Source organism: Mizuhopecten yessoensis, unplaced genomic scaffold (assembly GCF_002113885.1).
Source record: "Mizuhopecten yessoensis strain PY_sf001 unplaced genomic scaffold, ASM211388v2 scaffold8381, whole genome shotgun sequence".
NCBI classification, from domain to species: domain Eukaryota; kingdom Metazoa; phylum Mollusca; class Bivalvia; order Pectinida; family Pectinidae; genus Mizuhopecten; species Mizuhopecten yessoensis.
The window spans coordinates 78,722-99,210 of NW_018407519.1; the positions used below are offsets into that span (position 1 = coordinate 78,722).

Genomic DNA, 20,489 nt, shown 5'->3' on the forward strand with positions numbered 1-20,489 from the left:
TGATAGTTACACCCATCATACATAGTATGAATAATTCACCACTAGAGAAACAAGGAAACGTTTTTGCCACGTGTGTATTCCTAATATAAGACATTGATTTGGTTTCATGGTTTTTTATACGGTCACGATCCTATATCATATCTATCATTGTTTACTTTTTAAAAAATCTTTAGAAACCATCAACTCTCCGATAACATATTATGACAAACACAATTCGGCAACGAAAAGAGATACCAGCGAGGAGTGGTAAAGGCGGTTCTCAACCAAACGTGGCGAGTAACAATGAGAGGATCAAACAAAATACTGCAACGGAAACAGGAGCTAGGCAGCGGGTATTGTTCGGGTTTGCCTTCAGTGAACTAACCTCATGGAAATCGTTTGTGAGGCTGATGTGCCGGCCAACAGATCCGGCAGCTCTCGGAGTTATGCGATTTTTGTATGGTATGTCGTATTTAATTGAAAATTAAAACATATACTTTTGCTTATATCCACACATTTTGTACATTGCGGTATTAATACGAATATAATGTACATTTATTTAGGCTATTGATAAGATTTAAATTTGGCCGCTTGCATTTATAGTTATTATATATATGTAAGTGGAGCCAAATTAAGCTGTATGTATATCAGAAGCTTTATAACCCAAAAATCATCAATGTAGCGGCCTTATAAGGTATACAATGTAGCAGCTTATCACATTGTTATAAAAACATAGCGGCTAATCATATTGTAATATAAACATAGCGGCTAATCATATTGTAATATAAACATAGCGGCTAATCATATTGTAATAAAAACCCATGATCCGTTTGTAGTTTCTATGATCAGTATTTTTTGTAAGTCATAAACAACAGATTCTTTTAAAATACATATCATTCAAGTAACCTGTATACACATCTGATGAAATTCATTTTCGCTGGCTGAAATAGTGTTGATGTATTTAATTCAACACTGTATTCCCTATGATCAGTTTAAATATGTTTCTTTACTAAATAATAACTTACGATGGTAAGACTCGCCACGCTTTACATGTTAGGTGTGTAACTGGAATGCTCGCATGCATTGCCTCACATAGCTCTTCAGGCAAATGTAGTAGAGCAAAAGGGGTTGTAGGTAATGTAAAAGTTTACAAATACAATCTAAGCTGATTTTCAAGTCAAATATCCGATGTAGTTTAAATCATAGATATATCAGTTGATATAGTTTCATACAAAATATATACTATCAAGATCTGAAAGATTTATCTTAAGAAATATATATTATCAATTCTATGACAGCCCCCCCCCCCCCCCCCCCATTTTGTTGTATATTGTTAATGCTCCATTTGGTCAGCCTTTTTTGATATGGAAAAGGTGGTAACGTTTTCGTGAAAAGATTATAATTCTTAAAAAATATCGTTCAAATTTGTTTTGTTCTTTATATAACCTATGATTGCGTGAAAAGGACTTTGTAAATGAGCCGCCTTAATAATATCATTAGCCCTTTTTGTTGGTTTTGCAAAAAGTAACTGAATGAAAAATAATTAATTATTTTGAATATCTGATTTTGATATGGTAAATAGTTTAAAGGTAAGTCTATGACCTTTCATTTTAGTTGAATGAAAACATCGTTATAAATCCGTGAAGCGTAGTTCCTGTTGTAGATGTTATAACTGATCTTAGATAACATAAGTAATGGCATATACACTTTCTTCTTCAGGTGTGCTGCTTATGATCGACACTCTAGAAAAGAAAGGATTGGGAAATGCGTCTTTCCGGAGATGGTCATCGAATAGATGTACTTTTCCAGCAGTATATTTTCTGAAACCTCTGCCCCTGGATTGGATGTACCTAATCTATTTCATCATGTTTCTGAGTAAGAACATGATGATTAATTGGTCATTTCTTTCCTTTCTTTCATTTTCTAGCTGCATGACTGTTTTGCAAGTAACATGAACTATGATTTAGTAAATGCTTTATATCTCACATCTTTTAATTAGACGCAAACACGTGTTGTTAACTTGTCATTTTCGATGAACACAAACACGTGTTGTTAACTTGTCATTTTTGATGAACACAAACACGTGCTGTTAACTTGTCATTTCCAATGAACACAAACACGTGCTGTTAACTTGTCATTTCCGATGAACACAAACACGTGCTGTTAACTTGTCATTTCCGATGAACACAAACACGTATTGTTAACTTGTCATTTTCGATGAACACAAACACGTGCTGTTAACTTGTCATTTCCGATGAACACAAACACGTGCTGTTAACTTGTCATTTCCGATGAACCCAAGCACGTGTTGTTAACTTGTCATTTTCGATGAACACAAACACGTGTTGTTAACTTGTCATTTCCGATGAACGCAAACACGTGCTGTTAGCTTGTCATTTCCGATGAACCCAAGCACGTGTTGTTAACTTGTCATTTTCGATTAACACAAACACGTGTTGTTAACTTGTCATTTTCGATGGCTGTTGCATTCAAAACTGTGATTTGCTTAAGTTGCGCAAAATGATTACGTTTGAAGTAATCTTACAGACAATCTTAGGAAAACACTTAGCTAGTGTTTTGTTTGAGGTAGTCTTACAGAAAATCTCAGGAAAACACTTAACTAGTGTTTTATGAGAAGTTCTTTTTACACAACCAATACGATTTTCTCTGTGACGTTTCGATGACTAGTAAGATATGCACACTGACACCTTCATCAGACAAATGACCAGTGCAGCGTAATCACACAAATGAGTAAAATGTCCACCAAATTGCAATATTGCTTTTTTCGATGGCTGTGGCATTCGCAACTTGTCGTCATTTTAATGTGACCATTGGATGACCATGCTTTTTAATGTACTCTGCAAAACTCGTGGTCGTAGATATATCATTGAAACAAGATAGGATAACAGAAACATATTGTGATTTGCTTCCGTTGTTTATAATGATGATGTGCAATGTAAATATTGCAATATTACTTCGCAATATCCTAGTACACCCTCAGGATAAAAACCCTAAAGAGAACGTCGCAGAATGCGTATACAAAATCGGATGCGAAAACTTCAACGCCTCGTATATTGGAGAGACTGGAAGGCGAGTTGGGGTCCGCCTTGGTGAACACCAAAAATATACGGAAACCCAAGAAGGTAGGACATATTCACCAGATCAGAATGGAAGCAGTATGAGTCCCAGATAAAAAAAAATCGCAATCACAGACCATGCCACACAGAAAAACCATGTGATTGACTGGGATAATAACGTTTTGGACAGAGAGAGCAATCTGTTCAAGCGGCAGATAAAGGAAGCCATCTGGATACGGGTCATTTCGGTACATACATAACAACTATTGTACGTACGCTTATAGCATAGCCGAATCGACTTTATTTGGTGGACAACTCGTACACATTTTACACCTTTGTGTGCATACGCTTCACTGGCCATTTGTCTGATGAAGGTGACAGTGTACATATCGTACTAGTCATCGAAACGTCACATAGAAAATCTTATTGGTTGTGTAAAAACTTCTCATAATCCATACCTACCAACCCGAAGAAAATGTTTAAAAATACTTAGCTAGTGTCATAAAGCGTAACTCTAATAATCCATTAAAGATGTTGACTTTGTTTATTGCAACCAACTACACGTTAACAGTCACAAAATAAATTTTGATTGTGGTAAGGAATTTGTTTACACCAATATTTATCATAAGTACAGTACATGGTATCAAATGGGCCGAAAACTGTTCTGTTGTAGTTTCAAAGCTGTCAGAATAATTTTGAAATTGTTTTAATTTAAATCGGAAACTACAATTATACATTATTCAACGTTTCATGTATCGAAAGTATCTTGCATTTCCCAGCTACTATTGTAAACCATGACATGTGTTTTCACAGAGGCTGAGGTGTACTTTTCATGTGAAAACATCATCGAAATTGTTGGTTTATTAATTATAGTCCGTTAGGTAATCTGATATAGAATGTACATAAAAAATATATAAATTAATAAGAAATTTAAGCCTGTATTAAAGTAACAAAATATAACAAAAGTCTTGTCTAGCGTACTATTGGTAATCCCTGTGATTTGACGGTGTTATTTTCAGCTAATATAGGACTATCCCTGCGGTTTTAGTATTGATGATGTATTTGCTTACTAGGTTTAAGTTATGGTAATGATTTGTATATTTCAGCTACCATTGGAATAGCGTTTGGTTTCATGTATCGATGGTGCCTTGTAGTTTTCAATGCTATTTACTGGTATGTACACTTACTGGACATGCAAAGATGGAACAACCATAGTTACCTATTCGGACTGCTGTCGTTTCTGCTACTTATTACGGATGGTAACAGATACTTGTAAGTAAATACCAGAAATGTACAACAGTGTCTTACCCGTATGGGCGACAAAGTAAACACACTTTTAAAGCTAAATATATCATCATTTGGATGTCGACTATTGTCTCTTAGCTAGTGTCTAAATAAGGCGAAAGAATGACAATGTATGATGCTTTCCTGGATGTGCATTAACGTATCTACGTTTGCTGAATAATGAACAATATATCAAACTATATCGCATTCAGTAGTAAACATGCATCAGATTCAAATAATGTATTATAAATCTACCAATGTGCTTATTCAGTAGACGAAAATGTTGACTCTCATTATATCTGTTTTGTTATGGATAATATCATCTTTTTCACAGATCTGTCGACAGTTTAATTTGGTCAAGACTGCGAAATCAAGAAGTGCCATTGTGGAATTATACGTTAATGAGATATCAGGTTAAGCTAATTATTTGTTTCGATTAAATTTATTAGTTATTTTTAAAAAAATAAATGAAAAATAACCAAACAATTCTACATGTACCTTTATCTATAAGTTCATTGTGTAACCTTATGTTTTGTTATTTTGTGTTTATTCTGAAATTCTTGCTGAATTTGATGTCCAATCTCTGTCTTCGGGCTTTGCCTTACTGTATTTACTGTAGTTTAGCTGCGGAGTACACATAAATTGTTAGACTATATGATCATTGAATAAAGACTTTCGATAAAATAAAACTATTTTAATGTTCTGTACTATTGAATTTATATTGTCCTGAACCTATCCATATATATACTATCAAAGGTTTAAACTTTTTCATGTAAGAACTAGCAAAGCCCTTTACCTTTGATAGAAACGTCTACGGGAATCCATCTCCAAGTAAGACGAAAAGCAAGCTTTTAAAATAATAAAGACTTAAAATCACCCTATCAAAGCATTAGTCACATACACGCCAGTTTCTGATTTTATTCTAAACGTTCATTGTGTCACATGTAAATGAATAAGAAATTGTTCATTCAAATTTCTATAAAATTAAAATTAAATATTTGTTTTCCTTTATCAGGTATTTCTACTGTACTTTTTAGCTGGAATTAAGAAGTTGGACCCAGAATGGCTGTATGGTTACTCCGAAAGAGGACTTTCTGGAAATTGGGTGTTTGATATATTTAGGTTTGTCAGATGGAATTAGAAAATTGATACATAAAGAATGATAATAGAAGTTTAAGAACCGATTTATTAGTTCTCAATTTCATATGATTTTATATTTGCTAATTTTTTAACCGATTGAAGAAAACTACATACACAATATTTACTTTATGAATAGCAAATTGTCCATTTATACTGTTACTTGGTGTCGGTTTATGGTCTACTATCTTTGTTTTGGTAGGCAACGAAACCACGACACACAACTTAACTGTCCTAGGATTTCAACATAGACACTTTTTAATAAATACAGTGAAATAAAATCACTAGTTCGACGCAATGTGTCAATTGTTTAATTTGTACACTGTATTTAAAAACAATCTGATTTACCAATACCAGCAATGATAAATAAAACCTATATACTTGTTTTACAGGCCCTTTCTGAGCAGCGAGATGATTGATCTCTACATTGTACACCGATTCGGATTCTTTCTCGACCTTTCACTGGGTTTTCTACTTTTCTTTGATAAAACAAGAAAAGTTGGAATGCTCATGGCTTTGTCTTTCCATGCAATGAATTCCCAAATCTTCTCAATAGGTACGTCTAGTTTTGCATTATGATGGCTTGATTTATATGCCAAATATAATTAATTGATTTGTGATGATTAATATGCAGAGTAAACCCCCTTGATAACTTAAACAGTTTCATCAAAAAATGGGGGCAGTATAATTTATAGCGTGGTTTGATCATACTTTAGTGTATTATTAATAAGCCAATAATTTGTATGGAAGACAATTTTCTGTCTGGTGTATTTAAAATGTTTTGCATGTTTTAAATAATATTTTACGATATCAACACGTTATTGTTTTGTTTGTTAACTTTGGTGAGAACAAAATAACAAGAAGATATTGGGCTGTATCAAAAGTTGCTTATTGGAATTAAAAGAATACAAATGATAAAATAAATATCATGTTTAATGTTTAAAAGTGTTGAGCAGATTTGCCATTTTTACTATGAATATAAGAGTAAACGCATTGGGGTTTGTTTTTTAGGTCGGGGAAGAGGATGTAGGTAGCAAATTCACCATTGAAAATCTTTAAATGTAACAAACCATTACCTTTCACATTCATGTTTTGAAATATCAATCTTGTAAATAACATTAAACACCTCTAAATATATCAAAAGAAAATACAAAGTTGTCAGAAACATGTTTCGATATCACAATTATATTGTGTAAATAAAATAAGAATTTGTCGTTGATCATTTTGAGATTTATATGTTAAGAATCATCTCCAAAGGACAAGTTTGATTACCAAAGTCACTCACAAGAAACATGTTCAAAACTATTACAAAATAATTAATAAATCGTTAACGACTAGAACGATGACACTAAACATGTTAATTGCAGTTATGCAACTAGCAGGTGAAGTAGTTTAATTCAAATTTTTCACGAAACTAATAGTTATTATATATTTTCAGTCGTTTCTACGATATTCCAAAGTTTACTGTGTTTACAAGTAGTTTACTGTAAATATTATGTACAAATTGTGTTTTTCAGGAATGTTCCCGTACATTGGAATTGCTACACTTACAATATTCTGCTACCCGGATTGGCCTCGGAAGATTGTGAACTGCATGTTATTTTGGAAACCCCGGACACCCATAATCCTTAAAAGCAATCCTCACTGTCTCTATAGTGAAGATCGCAGAAATGCGAGCGGGATATCACGATTGGTAGGGAAACTATCCTTCTGATACGATTCACTTTTAAATAGCCTGGTACTTGAAACAGATAAAGCCCAATATACCACTAGTAATGGTACCATATTTATATAAAGCACAATGTCAGGGGAATATGACTTCCAACATAGGAAGATCTACTAGAAGAACCACACGTCTCGCAAAATATCATTCTAAACCGGAATCGATATTCCAAACAGAGAAACATATACATGAATGTCAAAATGTGTTTGTTTGTTGTAAAGAAAGTGATTGATTTATATATATATATATGTTTATAGGGCAAAGAAGTAATTCCAACAGTGTGGACAAGTTAGGTTGTCAAATTTTCGGAGCGATCTGCTCCTTTATCAAGACACAGTGAAACAGAACAGTTACATGTACATATTCATCATATTACAAGAAGATATAACTGATATACTATAATTGAAAATATAGCTATGTTTATATATATTAAAATATATATATGCATATATTTCAAATGATTTTAATATTTCTACTTGACATGCTTAAACGTTTATAGGATGATGGCGATAAACTGAAGCAGATGAATACACACAGAAACATTGATAGCACGCGGTCAAGGTCATCCCGGCCTAGCACCTTACACACAGTGTGCTCGTTGTTTGTTCTGTTGTATGCTGCAGAACAGATGTTCCTTCCGTTTTCATCTGTTGTTTTTAAGGCAGGTAGTCTACAAATAATCGTACTATATTAGCTATTTCTGTCCTTTGTTTAAGATTTCAGTAAATGTGTATTTGTACTTTTGAGTCAGTTGAAACATGTTTACAGACAATAGACTCGGGGATATGAACTATTCGCCATCAAAAACAAGATATTATCATTCTCAGAGCTTGCGCATATTGCCATCTATAATGGATAGGTCTTCTTAAAGTTTGACAAAAATGATAATAATAATCATTTCGATGATAATTCTTTTTTACATTGTATTCAATACACAATTATGTAACATGTAGCATTTTAACAGCCTTATGATAATTATAAAACACTTTATTGTCGCCAGAGACTAATTTTCACGATAATTGGTAGTTCTCAAATTTAATCCATTCGCAGATATCAATGCTATACGTGATTGCAATTTGTATCAAATTAATATCTTCTGAGTTGTGGTTTCAAAAAATCGCGAGTAAATCCTATATTCATAGATTGTTAGATAACGTACACGCGAAAATAAAGTCATTTACAGTATTATGCACCTGCTGCTGAATATGATCCTTCGTTAAACTTTCCGCACGTGTGTGTTGATAGGGACTGAACACTTGGGGAGGAGACCTGTACGGATATACGTGGAACATGATGATCCATAAATACAAAGTGGACATAATCGTCAACGTAAAGGACCTTGAAACAGGCGAGAGATTTGATATAACTGAATTGGTAGGAAATATGTTCAATGTAGTGTACCATTTTGTTGCATTTCATTATTTATTATGAAAAACATATTTGTTGTTGTTGCAAGCGACAGTAAATTACCTTGCCTATAAGTTAATTTGAGTTATTTGAACGAAAAAAATAAATGATAAAACCAATGAAAATATTAATAAAAAACCCAACAAATGTGGCCAGTAAAAAGTTAAAACAGAAATATATAACACCAAAGTTTAAGGCAGACATTAAGTAGTTGACCATTTCCCAAATGAAAGCTGTTACGAAGCAATGTTCCCTAAAAGTGTAGGCATTTTATGCATCACAGTAAACTGCTATGACGGTTGCTCAAGTTGCATTACGCAACATATGTAGGCTATCGCTGATATAAGCACAATGGAACTGTTTAGTTGATCGTTCAAAACAACGCATTCATGTTAGTAAACATTAACATACTGATCGCTACTTTAAACATTTCACAGCGCAATATGAAACCCTTACTGTAGAAAACACTTGTTACTTTGCTAAATGGTAAACAGGGCATATCAGTAAAAATATATACATGAAAGAGGTCCTTGAAGTTTCAATCAACTACATTTTTCAATGGAACTGCATACGCAGGGAAGATGAAATTTAAGGAAAAGGAATGATAGTAATATTTTATTTACATTAAGATTTGATGTAAATGATTTAAAGATAGAAGTTACAATACGTTTCAAATTTTCTAACTTTCATTTCAGTCGTCTCCGCTGACTTTGGGAAGAAGATATGCGTACACCCCAGTCATGCTAGTCCAGTTTTCGAAGTGTGTAGCACGGAAACTGGAGGCTGAAGGACATAGCAACTTTGCCATCAACTACGATGCACAGCTGGCTCTGAACGGAAGATTTTATCAAAGGTATAAGTTGGCGTACCAGTATTTACTCATTATAATTGTATTCAGAAATGTTAATTATACGCTTGCTATACGCCTTCTAGTGTGATTGAGTTGTTAAATGAATGCGAAGTACTGATAGTTATCCATGACTTTGTGTTTTCAAAGGTAAAACGAAAGTTATGACGTCATTATGCTAACGTTTGACACCTCTGATACGTTCTGGATGATGGCTGTTTTATTTATCAAACACTCATTCACGATGCATAAAGATAAAATTTGTTTGTTTTGATGGCACTAATGATTTGTCTGTAAAATAAGTGACTTGGGAGACACAAGTCTACAGAGACATACCGTAATACATCGTTTCCCAGATGCACGTTTCCGGAGCAAATGTTAAGTGATTGTCGGTCATGTAGTACATTACGAGGGAATTAATGTTTCCGGTATAAAGGTCAATCAGTATTCTCTCGGTAGATATTGTTGTGTGCGACTGTCAGATTGTTTGGATTTGACCAGAGGTATACATGGCCATTATCATTTGGCATACGTTTCTTAAACCCGTTCGAGATAAAAAAAAAAAAAAAAAAAAAAAAAAAAAAAAAAAAAGAAAACGACGTATTAAAAATGTACTATTCTGAGGTTTAAACCACATCAAAATTGCATTTTGATCTGGTATAACAGGTTATTATTAAACGTCACAAATCAGGATCAAAATTTAAAAGCAAACATGCATGAAAAAGTGTCAAAAATCTAGGTACCATTTGTTTGAAGAAAAATTCAGAAGTATTTAGACAGTACATGTATTTATGATATCCCTAACAAATGTACAGTGTTCAATGCAAATAATTTCACCCTTTAGACATTATATTTATCAGTAAAAGTGTCATTGTAACATACGTTTAAAAGGTTGCACAAAAACTCACATAAAATGTTGAATTGTTGTCTTTGACCGATCGAAGCAAACAACGGGCAACTTCCTATTTTCTATTATTACATTTACTCCCTCTCTTTTAAGTACATATTGGCTAACTGTTTAATACAGTAGTACCTTAACTTCTCTGAGGAGTACACATTTTTGTTGACGTAAATTCAGAAGGAACTCAATTTCGGTCCCTGCTGAAAATCAATTAGAAAACTAAGTGTTGCGAAAGGATAAGAGTATCCACTACTAAATGTGGCTTATGGCATGATGTCTCTCACCAAACCAAGACAAGTATGTAGGCTACAGAGGATCTAATACACAGAGTAATTATTTGGTTTTACCAACAAAATTGGTGTAGGTCGTTTTACAGGAGGATTTTACAATACCATCTTATTGTCAACAAAGGTAGCCTAATGAATCTAGAATACATATATATATTTTGCTAGGCTTGTTGATCCTAACAAAGATATGCTGACTGCCGATTGGAACATATTTTCAAAAACGGATTGGTGGATGCCAGTTACAGAGGATTTTTGGGAAATGAGACAGGAGCGAATTCGTATTGATAAAGCTAAAAATGATACAACATCGAATATGTACCATTCTGACTTTCCAGGTAAGCACTGTGAGTTATTCAATATGATGTGTCAACTGTAGACGCCAATCTGAACTTATCTGACTTCTAGGTAAGCAATGTGAAATATTAAATATTATGTGTCAACTGTAGACGCCAATCTATACCAATCTGACTTTCCAGATAAGCAATTTGAAATATTCAATATGCTATGTCTACAATTCCTCATTTATTACCATTGCAAAGTTATGCAATTGAAACACAAGTAATCCAATGAATTTTAATGGAAAAATATGATAAAACGACGTAAACAACAGTGTATGAAGACGAATAAAACATTTAAAAACGCGGTACGGTTCTACTATTCTTAAAAAGAAAGAATGATTAAAAAGTAATTCAGGGGTTCGTTTTCATGAAGCCTTTACTTTGCTCAAGCATTGATTCAATGTAAAATCAAATTTTGTTTCAACTCGCCAGGAAACATGTTTCAGTCAAAATGCAGCTGAAACATTAGAAACGGCATTTAGCTTCAGAAATCCCCAAAAATATTCCAAATCTTTGAAAAAGTGACTTTTAATACTATGGGCTTGAGCACAGATTCATAGTTTGAGAATGAGGATATTTTTTTCAATAATGACCCTGGAGTTTTTATTAAACGACTCGACAAGTAAAGTATGGCGTGCTTAAATTTGAGGAAATTTTTACTTTTATAACTAGTTTTTCCATTCAGGTTAAAGAATGAGCATTTTTATATTAATGGTGAAAGATAAAACAATTCTCGATACAATATACTTCATAAAGCAAAAAAAGGTATATTTTTGTTCAATTTTACCTTTACTTGCAGGATACTACGTGTCTTTCCATATCTCTGATAGGACAGTAAACAACACACTGGAAGTCCTGAAAGGCAGAGTAATACTGGAGGACCTTACAGATAAAACAAATGTCACTGTAAATGCTGGTGAAAGTGTGAGGGTTAGTATCACGGCTTACCAATCAAAACTTATCTTACTTTTTACGTCCAATGCCGTTAAAGAATTATACACTACAACGCACTCTAGAAGCACACTAATATTCTGAATTACAAGCCATTTTATAAAGCATTTCGCTGTTACTTAGAATGAGTATAAGTATAATCCATTAATTTTTGCTTTTTGTTTAGATATGGTTAAAAGTGTAGAATAATGCTGTATACCATTGTTGTATAATTTCGCCCTTTTCGCCGTTAGTAATGAAGGCGAGTCTAACATTACAGTAAATATAAGTAAATAGCATAATAAACATAGAATTTAAATGTAAAGGGCGAAATAAACACATGGCGACATTGATTTCATGGTTGAAGGGAGAAAATTTGACGAGGCAAAAATGTCCGGTACCCAGTACGTTTTGATTATTATAAGTACTAGCTCAGTCCGAGACGTTCTGTTGGACCCACAGATAACCGAGATTACTTTCAATACTCAAAGTCTTTATGCATGGTTTCATTTTATTTTTCGATTGTAATGATCTATTGTACATTATTTTAATTCATTATTTATTGTATGAAAGAAGAAGTGTATCGCTTTGATATTGATTTGTTACCATTTTAAGGATAACATAATTAAATATGTGTTGGTATATAGTTTCTTATTGGATACATTTCCCCTTAAAGCATTTTATTTCGATTTATGTTCTTATTTGTATGTCAACAGTACATTCAGACAAATTTATGAATTCATGACATAAGCATTTATTACGCAAATACTTATTACCTTCAAAGATATAATTTAGTTCTTCTGAATAACAAAGTTGTAGTACTAGGTATCTGATACCAGAATTGTTGTTCAAGGAGTCCGTGTGGTATACCAGAACTATAGTTCTAGGAGTCCGTGTAGTATACCAGAATAATAGTTCTAGGAGTCCGTGTATTATACCAGACTAATAGTTCTAGGAGTCCGTGTAGTATACCAGAACTATAGTTCTAGGAGTCCGTGTAGTATACCAGAATAATAGTTCTAGGAGTCCGTGTATTATACCAGACTAATAGTTCTAGAAGTCCGTGTAGTATACCAGAACAATAGTTCTAGGAGTCCGTGAAGTATACCAGATGAATAGTTCTAGGAGTCCGTGTATTATACAAGAATAGTAGTTCTAGGAGTCCGTGTATTATACAAGAATAACAGTTCTAGGAGTCCGTGCAGTATGCCTGTGTCGTATTTCTAAGAATCCATGGATTATATCAGAACTATAGTTCTAGGAGTCCGTGTGTTATACCAGAAAAAAATAGTTCTATGAGTCCGTGTATTACACCAGAATAATAGTTCTATGAGTCCGTGTATTACACCAGAATGATAATTCTATGAGTCCGTGTATTATACCAGAATAATAGTTCTATGAGTCCGTGCATTATACCAGAATAATCTAGGCGTCCGTGTATTATACCAGAATAATAGTTCTAGGAGACCGTGTAGTATACCAGAATAATAGTTTTATGAGTCCGTGCATTACACTAGAATAATCAAGGAGTCCGTGTATTATACCAGAATAAGAGTTCTAGGAGTCCGTGTAGTATACCAGAATAATCTAGGAGTCCGTGTATTATACCAGAATAATAGTTCAAGGAGTCCGTGTAGTATACCAGAATAATAGTTCAAGGAGTCCGTGTATTATACCAGAATAATCTAGAAGTCCGTGTAGTATACCAGAATAATAGTTCTAGGAGTCCGTGTATTATACCAGAATAATAGTTCAAGGAATCCGTGTAGTATACCAGAATAATAGTTCAAGGAGTCCGTGTAGTTTACCAGAAAAATAGTTCTAGGAGTCCGTGTATTATACCAGAATAATCTAGGAGTCCGTGTATTATACCAGAATAATAGTTCAAGGAGTCCGTGCAGTATACCAGAATATAAGTTCAAGGAGTCCGTGTAGCATACCAGAACAATAGTTCAAGGAGTCCGTGTATTATACCAGAATAGTAGTTCTAGGAGTCCGTGTAGTATACCAGAATAACAGTTCTAGGAGTCCGTGTATTATACCAGAATAATAGTTCAAGGAGTCCGTGCAGTCTACCAGAATAATAGTTCTAGGGGTCCGTGTATTATACCAGAATAGTGGTTCTAGGAGTCCGTGTAGTATACCAGCATAATAGTTCTAGGAGTCCGTGTTTTATACCAGAATAATATTTCTAGGGGTCCGTGTATTATACCAGAATAATCTAGGAGGCCGTGTATTATACCAGAATAATCTAGGAGTCCGTGTATTATACCAGAATAATATAGGAAGCCGTGTATTATACCAGACTCGTAGTGCTAGCTTTGTTTACAACAGAGTTTTAGTTTTAACTTTTTTGTTTAAAAAATCGGATTGATTATATCAAAAGTAAATTTACCGTATTTCTAGGAGTCCGTGTATTATAGAAGAATAATAGTTCTAGGAGTCCGTGCAATATGCCTGTGTCGTATTTCTAAGAGTCCATGGATTATACCAGAACTATAGTTCAAGGAATCCGTGTAGTATACCAGAATAATAGTTCTATGAGTTCGTGTATTATACCAGAATAATAGTTCTATGAGTCGGTGCATTATACCAGAATAATCTAAGAGTCCGTGTATCATACCAGAGTAATAGTTCTAGGAGTCCGTGTTTTATACCAGAATAATCTAGGAGTCCGTGTATTATACCAGAATAATAGTTCTAGGAGTCCGTGTATATACCAGAATAATAGTTCTAGGAGTCCGTGTATTATACCAGGATAAAAGTTCTAGGAGTCCGTGTATTATACCAGCATAATCTAGGAGTCCGTGTATTATACCAGAATAATCTAGGAGTCCGTGTATTATACCAGAATAATCTAGGAGTCCGTGTATTATACCAGAATAATCTAGGAGTCCGTGTATTATACCAGAATAATCTAGGAGTCCGTGTATTATACCAGAATAATCTAGGAGTCCGTGTATTATACCAGAATAATCTAGGAGTCCGTGTATTATACCAGAATAATCTAGGAGTCCGTGTATTATACCAGAATAATCTAGGAGTCCGTGTATTATACCAGAATAATCTAGGAGTCCGTGTATTATACCAGAATAATCTAGGAGTCCGTGTATTATACCAGAATAATCTAGGAGTCCGTGTATTATACCAGAATAATCTAGGAGTCCGTGTATTATACCAGAATAATCTAGGAGTCCGTGTATTATACCAGAATAATCTAGGAGTCCGTGTATTATACCAGAATAATCTAGGAGTCCGTGTATTATACCAGAATAATCTAGGAGTCCGTGTATTATACCAGAATAATCTAGGAGTCCGTGTATTATACCAGAATAATCTAGGAGTCCGTGTATTATACCAGAATAATCTAGGAGTCCGTGTATTATACCAGAATAATCTAGGAGTCCGTGTATTATACCAGAATAATCTAGGAGTCCGTGTATTATACCAGAATAATCTAGGAGTCCGTGTATTATACCAGAATAATCTAGGAGTCCGTGTATTATACCAGAATAATCTAGGAGTCCGTGTATTATACCAGAATAATCTAGGAGTCCGTGTATTATACCAGAATAATCTAGGAGTCCGTGTATTATACCAGAATAATCTAGGAGTCCGTGTATTATACCAGAATAATCTAGGAGTCCGTGTATTATACCAGAATAATCTAGGAGTCCGTGTATTATACCAGAATAATCTAGGAGTCCGTGTATTATACCAGAATAATCTAGGAGTCCGTGTATTATACCAGAATAATCTAGGAGTCCGTGTATTATACCAGAATAATCTAGGAGTCCGTGTATTATACCAGAATAATCTAGGAGTCCGTGTATTATACCAGAATAATCTAGGAGTCCGTGTATTATACCAGAATAATCTAGGAGTCCGTGTATTATACCAGAATAATCTAGGAGTCCGTGTATTATACCAGAATAATCTAGGAGTCCGTGTATTATACCAGAATAATCTAGGAGTCCGTGTATTATACCAGAATAATCTAGGAGTCCGTGTATTATACCAGAATAATCTAGGAGTCCGTGTATTATACCAGAATAATCTAGGAGTCCGTGTATTATACCAGCATAATCTAGGAGTCCGTGTATTATACCAGAATAATCTAGGAGTCCGTGTTTTATACCAGAATAATATTTCTAGGAGTCCTCGTATTATACCAGAATAATCTAGGAGGCCGTGTATTATACCAGACTCGTAGTTCTAGCTTTGTTTACACCAGAGTTTTAGTTTTAACTTTTTGTTTAAAAAACCGGATTGATTATATCAAAAGTGAATTTACCGTATTTCCTCTCTTAAATTATTTATTTATTGCATTGACCTTATTATACTTGACAGATCATACAGTGTTACTGTCTTAATTTTTGTGAATTGTCGGACGATTTAATAGTTTGCTAATAATAATTCTCCTATACTAGGGCTATCACAAACATTTGAAAAAAGTTTCCTACTGAAGCACCTTGTCTCGTATTAGAAGTATTACGGTATGTTTGCCTTGTGTTACAGTTGTGTCCACGTGACCTGTACCATTTACACACGGTGTCTAAGAAACCGTCGTATTTCGTTATCTCGAAACAAATTTCGTCGAATGATACGAGGTTTCAAAAGTATAAAGAAGCAGTGGAGGCGAAGGAAGATGGTGAAGGTTTGTAAATACAAACAACAGTAGCTTTATTACTAATAAAAGTAAAAGTGAGTTATTGATAATATGATAAGTGCTTTACCAAAAGCAAAATATACTTTGATTCAAAACGAAAATCAGCGTAACATAGCTTCTAACGAATCCTGTTTAATGTATCTGTACATTGACACTCCCGCTGCAAGTTCTTGTAGCAACACTAGAAGAAACTGTCTAGAATTTCCAGAAAAAATGCTTTTGAAGTTTGAAGATTCACCTCCCGCCTTGAAAAGCAATGACAAACATTTTAGTGACGATAGACTGCTCCAGGAAGGTCAAACAGTTCAATATATATGATATAAAAATATGAATTTTCAAATTAATAATAAATATAAAATTGGAAATGTAAATGTATGTATTATGCAACATTTTTCATTCAACATGCCGGTATGAATACAAATCGGTAACATATATATTTGCATAATGCCCTGGCGGTGTTCGTTCACACTGGCATCACTATTGGAAACATGCGTTAAATTCTTTTTAAATCAAAATAGACGCGGCTGATATTATCTCTGATAACATTTGGATAATAAACACAACATTATGCTTATCTGCGCGTATTTTTTCCCAGATTCCTCATTTGAACATTTGAGTTCACATGTCATTTAGTTTTATTTTACGTCCTAGCAACAGCAAGGGTCATATAAGGTCAACTTTAATTAAGTAATGAAACTTAATACAGCGAGATCCTGTCCATATTTAGCAGTAGACGATTCACGAGTATTACTATGAGTGTAAAACACACAGAGACAGTCTACTGAAACAATGCATTGTGTTTATTCCTGTCTCTGTATGTGGGATATAGAAAGAATAAATTAAAACAATCAATGACAAATACTATACATGTCAACCTAATTAAATAGTTCAAATTAGGTAAAACTCCGTTTTAACGCATCAGAGACGCTACACTGTTCAACTTTTCGATTAATCAAACGGAGAAAATTTGGTATTAAGGCAAATACAGTCCCTATACCATTTTAACTAACGAGTCTTTTCATAATTTAATATTCTAAATCAGTTTATTTATTTCATCGTAGATCCGGAGGGAAAACTACTGCAGGAATTCAGCCAAAAAGAAATACAACGCTTTAAATTTCTTTTAGAAAGACAAGATACAAATGTGAGAAAAATTGGTTCGAATTGGAGTGTCCAAGTTTTCATCACCTTTCTGAAATCCAAATATGCTGTTATGAAACATGGGTGGGTACTTTTTCCGACATTATTAATATTGTTATATGTTTTGAGCATCGAAAATTTGAATAGCGCCCTGTTAGATTTAAAAGCAAATAATTCAACGCGTTTGAAATTCAATTAGTGAGAAACAAAAACTAGAGGTTATCGAAACAGCCTACTCAAGCATATTGTACCACGTGATACCCTATATGGTAGCCGTATGTGTGAATGCCTGCGTGTGTGTGTGCTGGAGGTTATATTTGAGTTTACTTGTTATGGGTTCTTATTCTAAATGCCTCAATTGCAGTAATTTTATGAGATTGTTTTCTCCAAATACAGCAATGCATTTAATCGATACCAAATATTATTGGTCGGTAAGCGTTTAAAGAGTCTACTCTAACATATTATATGATATTTATGATACATTATATTATTAATTATAATTACTTTGTAGACTGATCATATCGATGGCAGCCATCCGAAGTATCGCTGGTGGAGACCCCTTCACTGAATACATCACACGTAGACCATTTTGAGCATATACTGTAATACGTTCAGCGAAACAATGTAATTTTGCCAAATACAATAAATGATTATGTATAATTTCAACTGTTGGTTATTGATATCATGTGTCCAGTATTGTGTGGTTGTAAAGAAATCATTGAGCTAGAGATAATACAGACAATCAAATTTACATTAGAGAATAAGAACAATTTCAATTCGATTTTTTTTATCGCTCACCTGATTTTATTTTTGACTCGAACACAAGAGCAAAATAACAAACCCTGCTTATAATCATCGTTATGGAAAATAAATATACACAACAGTGTAAAATCACACTAACAAAATCAGATTTCAAACCTGAAGCTACATGGAAGTGTACTTTGTTCCTTGCATCACATGTGATACTTGTTATAATGTCTGCTGACAACAACCTATCTGAGATAATGCTAAAACGTATCTAACTATGGTTTTACTACATAGTTCATATATGTAAATTAGCTCAGGATATAACCGTCATGTCTTGTTATTATAGTATATTTACAACTTTGGTTGAATTTTGTGCCAATTAGATTTGTGTATGTTTATCATTCAGGTATATAACTTAATATTGTTTTCAACAAGCGAACTTCAATTATGTCAATGCATGCCTAATGTACTGTCTTTTATAGAATAACCCCTTGTTCCCTCTACTCTATCAGTGTCTACCCGAATCACCCGAGAGCTATAATGGTGACACGTTGACTTCCTTGTGTACATTGTTATTCCGGGAGGATCACTACTAGATCCTTATGAATTGTGATAAGCATAACACATTAACGACTTCTATGAATACGCGACCAGGACAAGTTGTCAGCAACCTTCATGGAAACCTTTAATCGAGTCCTACTTATGGATAATAATTTAGGCTTTCACACACGTATACGACGGCCAGCTCATACCAACATGCTATTTCTAAATCGATTTTTAAGTGAGAAACATTTAAGTACTAAAATACGTTAGAAATAACGAAAATAGTGAAAACTTCATTTGAGGTTGAAAACAAATGCAGCTGTGAAATTATTAGCACGACCACAATAAATTTAAGTAAACATATGTGAAATGGTAGACACACATTTGACTGCACCTATAAAAAGTAATTAGATAACACAAACTAATTAAATGTAGAAGAAAAGTGATAACGGAATATTATCCTAAGTCACAGAAATATAAAATCTAGTAATCCAAACATTCCTAAATAGACTTAGAGATTGGAAGCTAGTAACAAAACTTCTCCGAGCAGTTCTCTTTTCCTTAGTTATAACATGCAAGGCACTCGAGTTTATTCATTTAATAAACCGCGGTTGATTTTGTTCTACAACGCCTGCTTTACTTATAAAGATTTCTGGATGCATGCATGCTACTGACAAGTTAGCTACATACGTGTAACCAGAGATGTTCTATCAGAGCGACGTCGAAAAGCCATGTGGTCATTTTGCGGCCGTTTACCATGACTAAAATTTATTAATGGGTCTTGGACCGTTGGCGATCAATACGCTTTTCTGAGTTAAAAAATGCCTCAATTTTATGAATACCTCGTTTTGCTTTCATTTATTGTCTTCATTATGTGTTTCGTATTTCTGTATGTGTATGCATTGTTTCAGTCGTATTTTCCTTTTTGTTCATTGCATTAATTTTCTGACTCAATTCATTAATTTGTATTTAATGTTTGGTTAAAATAAAACGTATTTTACTTTTATGGAAGAATAAATATTTATTGCAAATCCTTTCTGAGTATGTAGATTGTATGTAAGCTGACTGTATGTTGTTTGGTAAATATTATATATACGGGTTTATATGACTTTACAAGGAAGTACGTGAAATATACTCGTACATTGAACCAGTCAATACACTAGTGGTCCAATGGCCGACGAACGAACTCATGAGAACAGTTATGGAATCAGGCATTAGACACAACCCATACTTCCTGTTATACACACCCGTCAGCTAACAGGAATAATAACATCGACATTGAGTAAAGTGTTACTGCACTAAACAGTCACTAAAATATACAAATGATAAAATAGTTTGTTCAAGCTTAAATATTTTTACGTTTTAGCAATGTAAAGTTTGTATTAAGTTATGGACCAACTTGAAAGAAGAAAACTCGTCAATCATCGGACTAGTTTAAAACCCTTAAACATAAATTTAAATATTATCCAGTCGTTCACTT

General features: G+C 33.7%; 1 protein-coding gene across 1 annotated transcript; it reads left to right on the forward strand.

The window, feature by feature from the left end:
- Positions 1-200: 200 nt before the first annotated feature.
- LOC110455778 (vitamin K-dependent gamma-carboxylase-like) lies at positions 201-18,351 on the forward strand. The gene is made up of 15 exons (XM_021506138.1): positions 201-441; positions 1,699-1,854; positions 4,163-4,328; positions 4,675-4,753; positions 5,356-5,462; positions 5,870-6,033; positions 6,995-7,170; positions 7,700-7,861; positions 8,446-8,574; positions 9,303-9,460; positions 10,808-10,977; positions 11,780-11,910; positions 16,429-16,567; positions 17,641-17,803; positions 18,231-18,351. Exons 1-15 carry the CDS (start codon positions 201-203, stop codon positions 18,310-18,312), a joined length of 2,223 nt encoding a protein of 740 aa, XP_021361813.1. The 3' UTR covers positions 18,313-18,351.
- Positions 18,352-20,489: the final 2,138 nt, after the last annotated feature.